At 37.7% G+C, this 17273-nt stretch overlaps 1 protein-coding gene across 10 annotated transcripts in view; it reads right to left on the bottom strand.

Annotated features, from left to right (window-relative positions):
• The window catches only part of KANSL1 (KAT8 regulatory NSL complex subunit 1), a 229203-nt gene that overhangs the window by 68473 nt on the left and 143457 nt on the right, over nt 1-17273 (bottom strand). The window contains exon 1 of one of the 10 annotated variants that reach the window (XM_072645930.1): nt 13471-13534. The exons of the other annotated variants lie outside the window; for them this stretch is intronic. Coding sequence (XP_072502031.1) covers nt 13471-13472 — 2 coding nt within the window. The 5' untranslated portion in view covers nt 13473-13534. Of the gene's footprint in view, nt 1-13470; nt 13535-17273 lie in introns of those variants that run through there. 10 annotated transcript variants of the gene reach the window in all.

Below are 17273 nucleotides of genomic sequence, written 5' to 3'. Positions count from 1 at the left end.
TTAGTCACGCCTGACTCTTCATGACCCCATTTTGGACTTTTCTTGGCAAAGATACTAAAGTGGTTTGCCATTTCCTTCTTCAGTTGGTTTTCCAGATGAGGAAACTGAGGGAAAAAAGGTGAAGTGACTTGCCTATGGTCCCAAAGTGTCTGAGTTCTAATTGAACTCAGGAAGGTAAGTCTTCTTGATTCCAAGCTCACTGTGGCACCTAGCTGCCCACAGAGACCTTTTCCTTAGAGGTATCATTCATCTTGACTCAAAAGAAGGAGGAATAAGAATTCCTGGAAGCAACTGACACACAGAAGAGTGGGAAGGTACTGATTCAAAAAGGAAATTTCACGGTAAATGAGAAGGAAAAAAATGAAGCATAACACATTATTCTGATCTGAATCGCTATAAAATTGCCTTCCCCCTCTTGGGATTCCATGTCTCTTAAGCATAAGGTAAAATTCTATTAACATATCAAAAACCTCTAACCAATATTACACGGCTTCAATACACCTTTTAGGTACAAAATCTGTAAACAAATAAGATCTCTCTGGTATAACCCATTATTAGTTGTTCAATTTTAAACAATGGAAGGTTTAACGATATTCATATAAACTTAACACAGTTTAAGGAGGGTGAAGATGAAGGAAGGTAGGGTATTAGAATAAATTTCTAATCAATAAGCACTTACTATGTACAAGATATTATGCGATAGATGCACTATAAGGGGTTAAAACATGTACAGCTGACTAAAAGATCTGGTTCAAAGTTGCTTATTTCAAATGACAGTCAGCTGAAAAACATACCTGGCAAAGACATGTACACTCAGCCAGAGTCGATCCTTAGCTATACCTGTCAATCAATAAACATTTAATTACTGCCTACTATGTGCAAGGGTATTATGTTCCTTAAGCATTGTTGGTATAAAGTTGAAAAACAGTTCCTACTCTCAAGGATCTCAGAGTCTAATGGGGGAGAAAATATGCCAGCAACTGTGCACAAACAAGCTATGTACAGGATAAATTGGAGATAACCAACAGAAGGTAGAATCAAGAGGGGAGCAGAAGAAGTATCCTGGTAAAAGATGAAATTTTATGTGGGACTTGAAGGAAGCCAGGAGGTAAAAATAAGGAGAACGTGTCGAGCATGGTAGATAGTAAAAATGCTTGGGAAAGCCTTGTTACAGGAAAAACAAGATCAATGTCATTGAATTGCAAAGGGGCAGTGGGAGGAGGGAGGGGAAAGGATGACACCACAGATTATGAATGGTTTTGAACATCAAACAGGCAATTTTATATTTGACCCTGGAGAACCACTGGAGTAATATTAGTGAATGAGTGAGTATGTGTGTATTTTGAGATACAGTAAGACCTGTGTTAGGAAGAAAACTTTAACAGATGACTAGAGTAGGAAGAGACTTTTAGGCAGTGAGACCAACCAGAAGGCTACTGTGATAATCTAGGCATGAGATAATGAAGGTCTATACCAGGGTAATGAGAAATGTTATGAAGGTAGAAATGACAGGATTTGGCAACAGACTGGATATAGTATTTCCACAAAACGTCCCCAATTTATTTTGATTCATATCATATACAACAAATTTGGGAGCAGAATCTTTCAGTTCAAATCCTTCCCTTCAGCCTCTCCCACAAACAAACCACGAGTTTTAATGTGGTAACTCAAATTTACCAGAAAAATGAAGAAAGCACCAGTTCCTTTAATTTTTTCCATACCTATACAATAGGTACATGAAAGTCTGCTCACAGGTACTATTGTGAAACCAGTCCCTACAACTTTTTGTCTGCTTCATCTAAGGCCTTTAAAGAAAAGTTTGTCTCAGAAAATCAGAATTATTATATCCTTGAAGCTTCCCTTACAACTAAGTATTACCAAATGGTCCACAAAGGTCAGGAGATTTACCCAGATCCCCCCAAAAATATATCTACGGTAGGTTAACTGTTGAATTTCATAAAAACTGCCCCAGATGTCTGGCCCCAAAGTAGAGGGAAAAATAAATAAAACCTTTCCTACATACACAGTACTATCCAATCTTTTCATCCACTAAATTTCAGAACTAGTAATTCTAGAATGAAAGCCCCTCAATTAAGATCTATTAGTAAACCAAGTAAAGCAGTTCTGTGGTTAGATTTACTCCATACTATTCTGATCACTATCACTTGACATTTAAGAGCTAGAATACCCAAGGACTTCTTTAAGTCATCTGAAGGTCTTGGATGAGACCAAGGCCAGAGAGTTTATTCTATATTTAACTTCAAAGGCCATAGATTGTTAGGGATAGAAAGAACCCTAAAGAACAATTCACTCACTTTGCTGACAAGGAAACAAAAGTTGTATTATCTAAATGAAAAGTCTATTGTGACAGAGCTATTCCTGCTTACATGTTCAATGTTAGACTGGAAGGCCAATAAAGGTTAGTAACAACCGCACAAAAGCGCAAATAATTTTTTAAAATGGTTTAAAAGGAAGGGGGAGAGGGGGTGGGTGGAACCAAGATAGTGGAGTAGAAGCAGGAAACTGCTCAAGCTCTGCCCCCAAAGTCCTTAAAATATCTTAAAAAAATGACTCTAAACAAATTCTAGAATAGCAGAAGCCACAAAACGACAGAGTTAAACATATTTCAAGCCCAACAATGTGGAAGGCCAAAAAGAAGGGTCTATATTGCACCCAACTCAGAGTGAAGCACAGCCCAGCATACATAGGACTGGTCAGTTTCCAGATTTTTCAGCTCAGGAACACCAAAGATAGCTTCAAAGGTCAGTGAGAAAGCTCTCTCACCTGAGTGAGAGGGGGACATGGTCAAGCCCCAGTCCCAGGGCTGCAGAAGCTTCTGCAGCTCTCAGCCTACAGACAGTAGGGGAAATCGAGTGACTGATCTGCGTCTCAGTCCTGAGGTGAGGAAGAGCGCTGGCGTGCAAAGCTAGTGGCAGCTAAGGAGAGGGAATCCTACTCCCGGTTCCAGGATGTTAAAGAGTACTTGTAGTTGCTCACAGACCAGAGGGCAGGTAAGGAGAGGAGTAAACAACTCTCCTCTGATCATACCACATTGGAGGAACTGAGAATTTAGAGTCCCTAGAGAGATCTCTGAAAACAGCTGCACAAATCCCTGAAACTTGGGGCAGTACACCCTCCACTTAACAAAGATCTCAAAAGTCAAGTAACTGGCTGGGGAAATGACCAAAAAGGGGGAAAAATAAGACTACAGAAGGTTACTTTCTTGGTGAAAAGGTATTTTCTTCTGTCCTGTCAGGGGAGGAAGATCACAGCATACATCCAGAGAAAGATCAAAGCATACAACTGAAGAAAGACAGCAAGGTCAAGACTCCTACATCCAAAGCCTCCCAAAAAAAAAAAGAAAGAAAGAAACAGTCTTAGGTCATGGAAGAGCTCAAAAAGGATTTTAAAAATAAAGAAAAGTAGAGGAAAAATTGGAAAGAGAATGAGAATGATGCAAGCAAATCATGAAAAACAAGTCAACAGTTTGCTAAAGGAGATTCCAAACATGCTGACGAAAATAACACCTTAAAAAAATAGACAAACCCAAATGGCAAAAGAGGTCCAAAAAAGCCAATGAGAAGAATTCCTTAAAAAGAAGAAATGGCCAAATGGAAAAGGCGGTGCAAAAGCTCAGTGAAGAAAATAGTTTTTTAAAAATTAGAATGGCGCAGATGGAAGCTAATGACTTTATGAGAAATCAAGATATTAACAAAACCAAAAGAATGAAAAAATAGAAGACAATATGAAATATCTCACTGGAAAAAAAGAACTGACCTGGAATAGATCCAGGAGAGACAATTTAAAAATTATTCGTCTGTCTGAAAACCATGATGCAAAAAAGAGCCTAGACATCATCTTTCAAGAAATTATCGGGGGGCGGAGCCAAGATGGCAGAACAGAAAGGACACATATACACAGAGTCTCCCCACACAGCCCATAAAATACCTGTAGAGAGGGACTCTCAACAAATTTTGGAGCAGCAGAAGTGGAGAACAACAGAGTGGAGGAGATTTCCAGCCCAGGGTGACCTGAAAGGCCCACGGGAAACGTTGGTTGCACTGGATGTGGAGCGGAGCATGGAGCCCAGCCCAGCCCAGCCTTGGCAGCGGTGTGGCTTGCAACAGCCCTGGGGGGGGCGGAATCTCCAGTCCCAGCACCAGCAGGTCTGCAGATCCCTCAACCCGCAGGTGCCAAAGGTCAGTGACAGGGTTTTTTCAGCTGGCCAGGAAGGGAGAAGGGCCTTCCCATAGCTCCAGCCTCAGGCAGCAGGCGCGCCGCAGAGGCCACATCTACACACAGCAGTTCTCATGGCAGCCCCTAGAACAGCTCGCATCCATTGTTGGATCGTAAAAACCCCTGGGGGCACTGAGGAGCTGAATATTACCTCAGCCCTGTGTAGAGGCCCTGAGGGAGCTGGTCTTTATCTCACACTTAATGGCGGCCCTGCCCATCCAGCTTTTCTGAAAAATCAGCCCCCACAGCTGACCTGGAGGAACCGGAGGTCAGGTGGTTGTGGAAAGGAAACTGATAAGATTCCAGACACAAAAATTTCTCCCTGCTTCCAGATCAGTGTACACACTTGATTGTTCCACCTCGGAGGAACTGAGATCTTATAGATTCCCAGAGTACATCCTACTATTGACAAAGGACCCAAAAGTCAAGTAACTGGTTGGGAAAATGCCCAAAAAGGGGAAAGAAAATAAGACAATAGAAGGTTACTTTCTTGGTGAACAGATATCTTCTGCCATATCCTTTCTGATGAGGAAGAACAATGCTTACCATCAGGGAAAGACATAAAAGTCAAGGGTTCTGTATCCCAAACATCCAAAATAAATATTCAATGGGCTCAGGCCATTGAAGAGCTCAAAAAAGATTTTGAAAATCAAGTAAGAGATGTGGAGGAAAAACTGGGAGGAGAAATGAGAGAGATGCAAGAAAAGCATGAAAAGTGGGTCAACACCTTGCTAAAGGAGACCCAAAAATATGCTGAAGAAAATAACACCTCTAAAAATAGGTTAACTCAACTGGCAAAAGAGGTCCAAAATGCCAGTGAGGAGAAGAATGCTTTAAAAAGCACAATCAGCCAAATGCAAAAGTAGGTTCAAAAGCTCACTAAGGAAAACAGTTCTTTCAAAATTAGAATGGAACAGATGGAGGCTAATGACTTTATGAGAAACCAAGAAATTACAAAACAAAACCAAAAGAATGAAAAAATGGAAGATAATGTGAAATATTTCATTGGAAAAACAACTGACCTGGAAAACAGATCCAGGAGAGACAATTTTAAAATTATGGGACTACCTGAAAACCATGATCAAAAAAAGAGCCTAGACATCATCTTTCATGAAATTAACAAGGAAAACTACCCTGATATTCTCGAACCAGAGGACAAAATAAATATTGAAAGAATCCACCAATCACCTTCTGAAAGAGACCCCAAAACAAAAACTCCTAGGAATATTGTAGCCAAATTCCAGAGTTCCCAAGTCAAGGAGAAAATATTGCAAGCAGCTAGAAAGAAACAGTTCAAGTATTGTGGAAATACAATCAGGATAACACAAGATCTGGCAGTTTCTACATTAAGGGACTGAAGGGCATGGAACATGGTATTCCAAAAGTCAAAGGAAGTAGGACTAAAACCAAGAATCACCTACCCAGCAAAACTGAGTATAATACTTCAGGGGAAAAAATGGTCTTTCAATGAAATAGAGGACTTTCAAGCATTCTTGATGAAAAGACCAGAGCTAAATAGGAAATCTGATTTTCAAACACAAGAATTAAGAGTAGCATGAAAAAGTAAACAAGAAAGAGAAATCATAAGGGACTTTCTAAAGTTGAACAGTTTGCATTCCTACATGGAAAGACAATATTTGTAACTCTTGAAAACTTTTTTCAGTATCTGGGTAGGTGGTGGGATTACACACATATACACACACACACACAGAGCACAGAGCGAATTGAATTGGATGGGATTATATAAAAAATGAAATTAAGCGGTGAGAAAGAAATATATTGGGAGGAGAAAGGGAGAAATGAATGGGGCAAATTCTCTCTCATAAAAGAGGCAAGTAAAAGACTTTTCAGTGGAGGGACAAAGTGGGGAGGTGAGAGAAAAAACATGAAGCTTACCCTCATCACATTCCACTAAAGGAAGGAATAAAACGCACACTCATTTTGGTATGAAAACCTATCTTACAATACAGGAAAGTAGGGGAGAAGAGGATAAGCAAGGTGGGGGGGATGATGAAAGGGAGGGCAGTGGGAGGAGGGAACAATTTGAAGTCAACACTCTTGGGAAGGGACAGGATCAAAAGAGAGAATGGAAGCAATGGGGGGCAGGATAGGATGGAGGGAAATATAGTTAGTCTTACACAACATGACTATCATGGAAGTCATTTGCAAAACTACACAGATACGGCCTATATTGAATTGCTTGCCTTCTCAAAGGGAATGGGTGGGGAGGGAGGGATGAAGAGAAGTTGGAACTCAAAGTTTTAGGAACAACTGTTGAGTATTGTTCTTGCTACGAGGAAATAAAAAATACAGGTAATGGGGTATAGAAAGCTATCTGGCCCTACAGGACAAAAGAGAAGATGGGGATAAGGGAAGGGAAGGATGTTAGAAGGGAGGGCAGATTGTTGATAGGGGTAATTAGAATGCTCGGTGTTTTGGGGGGTGGGGGGGACGGGAGAAATGGGGAGAAAATTTGGAACCCAAAATTTTGTGGAAATCAATCTTGAAAACTTAAATAAATTTAAAAAGAAGAAAAAAGAAATTATCAAGGAAAACTGCCCTGATATTCTAGAACCAGAGGATAAAACAGAAATGGAAAAAATCCATTTCCATCCAAATCCATCCAGCTTCCACATTAAGGGATCAGAGGGCTTGGAATATGATATTCCAGAGGTCAAAGTAGTTAGGATTAAAACCAAGAATCACCTACGCAGCAAAACTAAGTATAATACTTCAGGGGGAAAAAATGGAATTTCAATGAAATAAAGGACTTTCAAGTATTTTTGATGAAAAGACCAGAGCTAATAGAAAAATATGACTTTCAAATACAAGAATCAAGAGAAGCATGAAAAGGTAACCAGGAAAGTGAAGCAATAAGGAACTCATTAAAGTTGAATTGTTTACATTCCTACATGGAAAGATGATATTTGTAACTCATAAGACGAGAGAGAGATACACACACGTAGGTGTGTAAGGGCGTGCGTGCGTGCGTGTGTGTGTGTGTGTGTGTGTGTGTGTGTGTGTAGATAAGAGACCACAGGGTGAGCTGAATATAGAGGGAGAATACCTAAAGAGGCAAGAAAGAGCTTTTACAATGAGGGTAAGGGGAGAGATGAAAGAGAATAACACACTTCCACTTACTCTCATGGGATTTGGCTCAGGAGGGAATAACACACACTCAATTGAGTATGAAAATCTATTTTACCCAGCAGCGTGGAAGGGGATAGGAGAGAGAATATAATAGAAGGGACAGCAAATTGGGGAAAGGAATAATCAGAAGTAAACACTATTGTGGAGGGACAGGTCAAGAGGGAGAATGGAATAAATGGAGGAAAGGACAGAGGGAAATGTGGTTAGTCTTTCATAACATGACTGCTATGGAAGTGTTTTGCATGACTGCGCATGTATGACCTATATTGAATTGCTTGCTTTCTCAATGAGGGTGGGGTGAGGAGGGAAGAAAGGAGAGAATATGGAACTCAAAGCTTTAAAAATTGTTTTTGCATGCAACTGGGAAATAAGATGTACAGGCAATGGGGCATATAAATCTATTTTGCCATACACGAAAATAGAGGGTAGGGGGATGGCAGAAGGTGTGTGTGTGTGTGTGTGTGTGTGTGTGTGTTTGTGTTTGTGTGTGTGTGTGTGTGTGTGTGTGTGTGTGTGTGTGTGTGTGTGTGTGGTGGAGGGGGGTGATAGAAGGGAGAACAGACTGGGGGAAAGAGAGAACGGGGTACATGCTGTCCTGGGTTGTGGGGTGGGGCGAAAATTTGGAATTCAAATTCTTGTGGAAGTGAATAATGAAAACTGAAAAATAAATTATCTATTTAATAAAAAATAAAAAGAGGGAGGGATGTAGGTGGGGAGAAAGGAGACTCAAGATTAATGGATCTTTTCTAACATAATGATAAAACACAAACACCATCACCATATATTAAATACACTCCAACAAAAAGATAAGAGGGGCAGTATGACTTGGGAGAGACAGCAGGGCCTCTGAATCAGACAGAAATTTAGTTTCAAGTACTACCTTTAGCACATTTACTGTACATGAGTATATACATATATAATTTAACTTCTCAGTGTGTCTCAGGCAGCTCTTTAGAACTCCTTAAGTTCTTCACCAAAGTTCCCTATACCAATAAAACTACAGGTACAGATTTTTTTGTTGCATGTGTGGTTTTGTTTTTTTTTTAAAGCATAAGCCTAAATAAAGGTCTTAGAGTAGGGTAATAAACAAGAACATTAAAATTAAAGTAAACTTCTCAAAGGCAGAAACCGATGTGTCCTTTTTTTGGTATCCTATTTAGTACACAGTTAGCCTGGCACACATAGAAGGTACTTAATATTTATTAACTGACTGATGATTATCTAGGACTCTATTAAACAATTTCAACATTCAACATTTCCCCTGCTCCCCCCAAAAAACTTCCCTGCCCTAAAGTGCTATATAAGGAGGATCAGAAGAATCAGCACAATCATTATAACATTTCTCAAAAAACAAAACAAAAAACCCCAGCAACAATAAAAACATGTAAGCTTAGGCACTAAGATCAACAGTCATCCAAAGTTAGCCTGTTTTAAAAGATTAAGCATCAAAAGCTAAATTCTAGATATAAATCAGCTGTAGACTAATGTTAAGTATATTGGTAAACTTTGTGAATTAAGAGAGTTCACAAAAAGGTGCTTACTGGATTACAGCCTTAAATGCTTGGAAAGAGGTATCTTTTAGTTTCTCAAGCTCCACAAAATCACCTTGCTCAGTAGAGTAAGAATTTGTCGGGACCAAACCAAAATGCTTAAAAATATAGAATAATCTTGGTAATGAATTTTATAGAATAGTGGAGATGGGATGACTAAAAATGGTTTATCAAAGTATTCCCAAAGTAGGATACAGTAGGCCTTCCTAAAATATTTGTATTATCCTTATTCTACTAGACAGTAAATTAAAATAATTTGACTATAAAATGCAAAAGTAAAAGTGACATTTTTCCTTCTCTTTCACTCCTCTGAGGAAAACAAAAGCTAGAGGGAATAATGATGGGATTTATACTGATTAGACATGAAAATCATGTACAGATCTTAGAAATATAAATTCTAGATACAGATAATTGTGCAACCATGATTAGAATCTCAAAGCCATATATGTTTTCAGGCTAAATTAAATACACTCAAAATGATTTGCTAACACAATGTGTATGAAAACTAGACATAACAAAAAAGAAAAATGTTTATGATGAATCCATGAAACAGTGCTGAATCCATGAAACAGTACTATTAAGGAAAAGGTAATGATATAGGAATGACATCTACTATTAATCTAATTAGGACCCAAGGCAGTAAGATTTTAAAGTCCTTAATCCATAAAGTACTAGACCTGCTTCAGAGACTTGAAGACAACACATAACCTGAGGGGTACACTATTATCCCCATTATACATATAAAGACATGGAGACAGAAGAGGTTAAGTGACTTGTCCCAGGTCACACAGATAATAATTTATGAACAAAGCTGGAACTGATTTTCAGTCTTCCTAACTTCAGGCCCTGGGCTCTATAAACTCTAGCACTAATGTGCCTCTGAAAAATGCCAGAATTTGTAGAAGCAGAAGTGAAGTGAGCACAGCAGGGCCCTTCAGGTGGTCCAACTCAGGATTCACCACTCTGTAGAGCCTCTGGGAGGAGATATCTGAGGTTTTTCCAGGGTAGAGATGTGCCATGAACAATGGATTCAAGGACAAACATAACCCTAGCCCTCATGAGACTTGTATTCTACAGAAAAGGAACAAAAGAATAAAGTCCAAATGGGTACATGATTTAGGTATAAAGATTGATACCATGAATAAACTGGAGAAGCAAGGAATAGTGTATTTGTCAGATCTATGGAGAAGGGAAGAAGTCTTTACTAAAGGAGAGATAGAAAGCATTATGAAATGCAAAATGGATAACTTTGATTACATTAAACTGAGAAGTTTTTGCACAACCAAACCCAATGCAACCAAAATCCGGAGGGATGTAGTAAATTGGGAAAGAATTTTTACAGCTAAGCTCAGGGATAAAGGCCTCATTTCTAGAATATATAGAGAACTGACTCATATGTATAATCATACAAGTCATTCCCCAATTGATAAATGGTCAAAGGATATGAACAGGCAATTTTCAGAGGAAGAAATTAAAGATATCTATAATCATATGAAAAAATGCTCTAAATCACTATTGATTAGAGAGATGCAAATCAAAACAACTCTGAGGTACCACATCACACCTATAAGATTGGCAAACATGACAGAACAAGAAAATGATAAATGCTGGAGAGGATGTGGGAGAGTTGGAACACTAATTCATTGTTGGTGGAGCTGCGAGCGCATCCAGCCATTTTGGAGAGCAATTTGGAACTATGCCCAAAGGGCTACAAAAATGTGCATACCCTTTGACCCAGCAATATCGCTACTAGGACTATATCCCCAAGAGATCATAAAAATGGGAAAGGGTCCCACATGTACAAAAATATTTATAGCAGCACTCTATGTAGTTGTCAAAAACTGGAAGTCAAGGGGATGTCCATCAATTGGGGAATGGCTGAATAAATTATGGTATATGAATGTAATGGAGTACTATTGTGCCATAAGAAATGATGAACAAGAAGACTTCAGAGAGGCCTGGAAGGATTTATATGACCTGATGCTGAGTGAAAGGAGCAGAACCAGGAGAACTTTGTGCACAGCAACGACCACAGTGTGCGAGAGTTTTTTCTGGTAGACTTGGAATTTTGTAATAACGCAAAAACTTCTTATAAAAAAAAAAAAAATCCCAAAGGTGGTTCTCAAGGCAAAATGCCTTCCACACTCAGAGAAAGAAATATGGAAGTCATTCACAAAATGTAGCATATCATGTTTGTGTATGTGTATGTGTTTGTGTATCATGTTTTGATTTGTTATATGATTTCTTTCATTTATTTTAGTCTGACTACATAACATGACTATAGTGAAAATATACTCAATAGGAAAGTATATGTAGAACCTATACAGAATTGTATGCAGTCGTGGGGAGGGAGGGGGGTAGTGGGGGATAGGTGTGGGGGGGATAAAATCTCAATTGTATGGCAGTGATTGTTAAACATTAAAAAATAATAAAAAAAAATAAAAAGAAAATTAAAAAAAAAAAAGAAAAGGAACAAAAGTAACTAAAATATCTATACAAAGTAGATATAAAGTAAATATCCCAGTGGAGATCACCAGTAAATCTCATCTCTTTGCTCCCCACCCACACCCCCATTTCCATCCTTCTTCTACCCCAAATCAGGATACTTTTGTAGGAGATAGAATCTGAGGTAGGCTTTAAAGGCAACTTAGAGAACCTTTCAGTCAGAAGTGAAGAAAAGAGGATATTCCAGGCATTGTGGACAATCTGTGCAGATACAGACAGAAATGAAATTGTACAGAAATGACAGTGAGTAGGCCAGTCTGCCTGGAATGTAGAGTGCATGAAGGACAAGGATGAACAATAAGATGGAAAGGTAGGGTGGGAGGCAGAGAGTAAAGGACTTGAAAAGCCAAATAGCAATTTGTATTTCATCCTCAAAGCAAGAGGGAGTCTTCCCAGAGCTTTCTGAACAGGGGAGCGTTATGGTCTTCAAATATGTGATTGAGAGAAATATCACTTTGGCAACTGTGTGGAAAGAAAATGGACTGGAAAAGGGGGAGAAAGACTTGATAATGAGTGAGCACCTGAACCGATTTGGTGGCAGTATGAGCAAGAGTAGTAGACTAATAATGGGAGATAGGTTAGAGGCAGAATGAACAAGATTTTGCAACTAACCCAATAATATGTTAGTTCCAGTCAAGAAATCAAGAATAACTCCAAGGCTGTGAACCTGGGTGCCTGGATGAACAATAATGTGCCCACTTCAGTAAGCTACAAGTATATAATAAAATTAAAATTATTTTTAAAAAGTAAAAAAACCTTCCATTTAAAAAAAATGTATACTTTTTCTCTTTAATATACTTCTCAGGGTCCAATCCAGGGTTCACACATACCCTGAATTTACTTAATCTGAATACACTTCATACAACTCATGTAATCTCTTTAAAGTCAGGGATTGTGATTTTTTTCAATTTCCACAACACCTAGAGTAGATTCTCAATAAATGCTTGCTGGCTGGTAAACTGGGGGGAAAAAAGAGGCTTCATTAGAGTTGAAATGTAGCTTATTTACCTTGGAAATGGTTTTTATCCCTAAGGATTTTTAAGGAAAGCACCATCACTTAAGAAACAGAACACTGGGCTAGGTTAGATATATATGTTCCAGGGCTAACTTTGCCACTGCTCGGTTTTTGTCATCTATAAAATGAAAATGGTTAGACTATTTTATGATCTCAAGTTCCTCCCAGCTCAAAAAATCTATCTCTGGATTCCTTTGGCATTCAAAAAATAGAATTTTGCACAGGGAGAACTATGCTCTATATTCCATTTTCATGGAAATTGCTTACCACCAACTTCTTTTTCTTTTTTTTTTGTCCCCAAGTTTTATTTTTACTTCATTTAACTTTACATTTCAAATATGAATAAGTAAGAAAAGATTGGGTAAGAAATACAAAAAGTATAACACTAGAAATCAGCTTTTTTACTGAACATCTCTCTAATAAATGCAAAGAAATTTCAACACAATTCAAAATCTGGTACAATTACAAAGAAATTTCTAAATAAACCAGGAACAAAGTAATTTAGGAAAGAAGGGGGGATATGTGTTAGTTCTCAACTTAGTTATCTCATATAATACAAACTCTTCATAAGTCTTCCTTCATTTTTATCACCACAGTAGTCTTTGAAAACCAGTACTCAAATGACAGATAAACTTGACATCTAGAACTGTTAAAGTCACAGTATTAACTCAGTCCACACTACATAAATGTTGTCAGAAACTATGAAAAGAATTTTCAGAATAAACTGCTAATAATCACTTGAAAAAAAAATTCATCCCAATAAAAGAAATGCAAATTTATACTACTCTGGAGGACTTCATACACAAATTAGCAAATATAACAAAGTATGTTGTACAGTGTATGAGACATGATTAGTACCTAATAATTTTTCCCACTTCATTCATAATGGAATATTCTAATTCTACCAGACCTGAATGCCATTAAGATTAACTGGTTTCTGGAATGCAAAAGCAATCTGGAAAGACTTATGAAATGATGCATTTTCCCCATCATTTTACTGTAACTATTACCTACATTTAACATCTGTGAACTTGAACAAGTTACTTGACCTTTAAGGTTGTTTGCCGTAAGAACTCTCCTTAACTTTGAGGGCTCTGATTAACACCTCCACTCCTGCTCTGAAAAATGAGAGAAGAGTAAAACGAGATTATCTAACTTGCCCTAACATGCAAAATAAAAATCTATAGCCATCAGTGACCCCTTAAACGCTATTCCTGCAAATCCACTTGCCCTCTGAACAGCTTTACCTGAGTATCCTACTATCCCATCAAATTAAACATGTTAAATATAAATGTGTTCACTAAATTAAACCATCCTAGCAGATTTCTTGTTTTCCTCAATGATACATTATAGTTTGAGGGTGCAGAAGAGAGAAAAGGAGTGGGGGTTTTTTTTGGCAAGGGTGAAAAGGTCAAGTTTTAACATTATTATTACTTTTTCTTTAATTTTTTGATAAATTGTTTTTATATCATCTAATTTCCTCCTTCATGTCCTACTCCCAGAAAGCCATCCCCATATATATTTTAATTTTATTAATCTGTCCCTTTTACTTACCCTACCACTACCATCCCTGTCCCTGAATAAGTTTTTTTCCTCTTAAAAAAATTCAAAGAACAAAGTCCTTGATAAACATATGGATAGTCTGGGAAAATAAATTCATACTGTGTAACCATGTCCAAAACTGTATGTCTCTTACTACTTTCTGAAGGCGTGGGTGTGGGTATGGGGCACCACGGCATCTTCATTCTTGTGGTTCATCACTGCACTGAGTTCTAATATATTTCAAAGTTATTTTCCTCTATAATATTATCATTGTATAAATTCTTCCCATAGTTCGGTTCACTCCACTCTGTATCAGTTCACAGAAGTATTACTTGTTTCTTCTGAAACTGTCCACTTCATAATTTCTTATAGCACAATGATTCCATTACATTGATGTACCACAATTTGTTAAGCCATTTCCCCAATAGCCTCTGTTGTAGGTCCAGCTCTAAAGCAAGCAGTTCAGTTTTCAGGTTTGATGTTGGGACCAACACCAGTGTCTGAACAAGTAAGGTTTATTTTGTTCAAACATATCAAAGATATGGTGGCACTTAGCTTCCCTGGAGGCAGCCTCCCTCACCTCCATTTGACAACGAGTCTGGTCAGTTCATCTTCAGGGTACAGTGACTCATGTGGTCTTAGTCTGAGAGGCACCACTATTGAGATTGAGAACTTTTATGCTTCCAGGTCAAGAAGCTGCATCAAGGAGATTAGGATCAATCATGTAGCATGGGAAGACAAAAGTCAGTGAAATCAAGAAACACAGAGATGTTGACTCAAGAAAACATTGGTCCTATCACACCACCGTTGCTCAATGATGTATGTATCTTATGTAACCACCAAAGTTCACCTTTGTTAGCTTCTCTCCTTTTATCAACACCCAAATGAACATTAATTACTGCTAATTCTTCCTTCTTAGCATTCCTCAAATTCAAACTTTGCTTTCCCTTTCCATTGTCACAATCTTATTTCAGATATCTACCACTTCCTAGCCTGAACTACCAAACTAGTCTCTTAACTGGTTTCCAGGCCTCCAGTTTCTTTCCCCACTCCCAATCTGCCCTACATTTCATTCCCATGCTTGAAAAATTTCAAGGTTCTAAACTCTTCAGCTAGACATTAAATGCCCTCAATATCTTGTCAACGACTAGCTTGTTAAACCTTATTTTGCCCATTATTTCTGTGTGGGATGGCTCAGGTCCGTACATAAATCAATTATTCAGAGGCCTCTCAAAGTGATGACAGAAAAGTGATTTATTCGATTCTTGAGAAGCGGGGCTCACCTGTAGGAGTAGGAAAGCCGAAGACAAAGAACAGGACAGTGATTTATATAGACCCTAACGCAAGTCCCTCCTCCCCCCACTGACCATTATCCTCAGCTGAGAATATGGTCTTACGTTCTAGACACGAAATCTAACCAATCCCTTTTGAAATGAAGACATCGAGGAATTATGTAAGTTTTGTCCAATCATTGAGACCCTAATGCACTACACAGTTTTATATCCTTATATGAAACTATTCTATTCTAAAAATATCATAACCTTGAGCCTTTAGGCCTTACCTCACCCCTGGGAGAAAAATTACAATCTGAGGAGTCTTCACTAAGTCTATCCCACTCACTTCCACCATTCACTCCAGTCAAAGTTATGAATTTCTTTGTAAAAGAACAAAATATATCAGGTACTTGAGGAATACAAATGTAATGAAATAGTCCTTTGTCCACAAGGAACTCAGAATCTTAATCATTCTGTCAAAAGAAATTAACTGAATTAGTATTTTCATTAAAGCTGAATACAAACTAAATTTAAAGTCAAAAGCACATCTACATAATAATTTAAAGGTCTACGAAAAAATAATACAAAGTAATACTACAAAATGTATAAATTATCTGGAAGTCATCACTTTTTTTTAATGGACCAATATCACTAATTACTAACACACATACACAAATGTTTGAAGATCGTCAATAAGCAACACACACACACATCTATATCTATATAGATACAGATGCATGTGTGCATCTATCTATCTATCTATCTATCTATCTATCTATCTATCTATCTATCTACAAACTTAGCTAGGTGGCACAATGTATAGAGAGCGCTGGGCCTGGAGTCAAGAAGACCTAAGTTCAAATCTGGCTTCACACCCTAGGTGTCAACCCTGTTTGCCTAGTTTCCTCATCAATAAAATGAAAAGAAGGAAATGGCAAACCACTTCAATATTTTTACCAACAAAACTGCAAAATGGAGTCACAAAGAGTCAAACATGACTGAACAACAAAAAATTAATATTGTGTGTGTGTGTGTGTGTGTGTGTGTGTGTGCGTGTAAAATTCTTTCAACAACTACTTGGTGAAGGTAGGTACTACTATAAATAAACTCAGGCAGATAGGCTAAGGGATATGTCCTAGATCACAAAGACCTACGTATCTGAGACAGGACTGATACTCAGGTTTTCTTACTCCAAGTTCAGAACTCTATCTACCATGCCAACATTTCTTTTTTTTTTTTTTTTAAATAACTGAAGGTTTTCTTTAATTATTTCCTTTTAGTTTTCAACATTCAGTTCCACAAGCTTTTGAGTTTTAAATTTTTCCCCTCTCTACAAGATGGCATGCAATCTGATATAGGCTCTACATATATATTTATACTAAACATATTTTCACATTAATCATGTTGTAAAGAATTATAACCAATAGATTGAACCATGAGAAAGAAGAAACAAAACTAATCAAAACAAAACAAAAAAGAGAAAGCAAATCATATGCTTCAATCTGCATTCACATTCCCTAGTTCTTTCTCTTGATGTGGGTAGCAATTTCCATCATGAGCCTTTTGGAGTTGTCTTAGAACCTTGCATTGCTGAGAAGAACTAAGTCTGTCAAAGTTAGTCATGGAACAATGTGCATGCCATGCCAACATTTCTAAGCATGAGGCCCAAAGACATGAAAGGAAGAATGAAAGGCCTCATATGTATAAAAATATACTAATAAGTAGCACATTTTGTTGTAGCAAAAAACTGGAAATGAAGTGAGCAACCTAAGGGCCAAACTGAAAGCGACTAAACATATTATGGCATATGAATGTAATTTCTTATTGTACCATAAGAAATGACAATAAGAACAATTTCAGAGAAACCAGGAAAAATTCATATGAAGTGAAATGAGCAGAAACAGGAAAATATAAAATTACCACAATATCATAAAGAGAAAGAATTTTTAAAAACTTTAAAAGAACTCTCAGGGTTTCTGCCTTATAAATAAATAAAACAAA

This window comes from Notamacropus eugenii, chromosome 2 (assembly GCF_028372415.1).
Source record: "Notamacropus eugenii isolate mMacEug1 chromosome 2, mMacEug1.pri_v2, whole genome shotgun sequence".
In the NCBI taxonomy this organism is placed as follows: domain Eukaryota; kingdom Metazoa; phylum Chordata; class Mammalia; order Diprotodontia; family Macropodidae; genus Notamacropus; species Notamacropus eugenii.
This window is presented reverse-complemented; position numbering and strand designations above follow the sequence as displayed.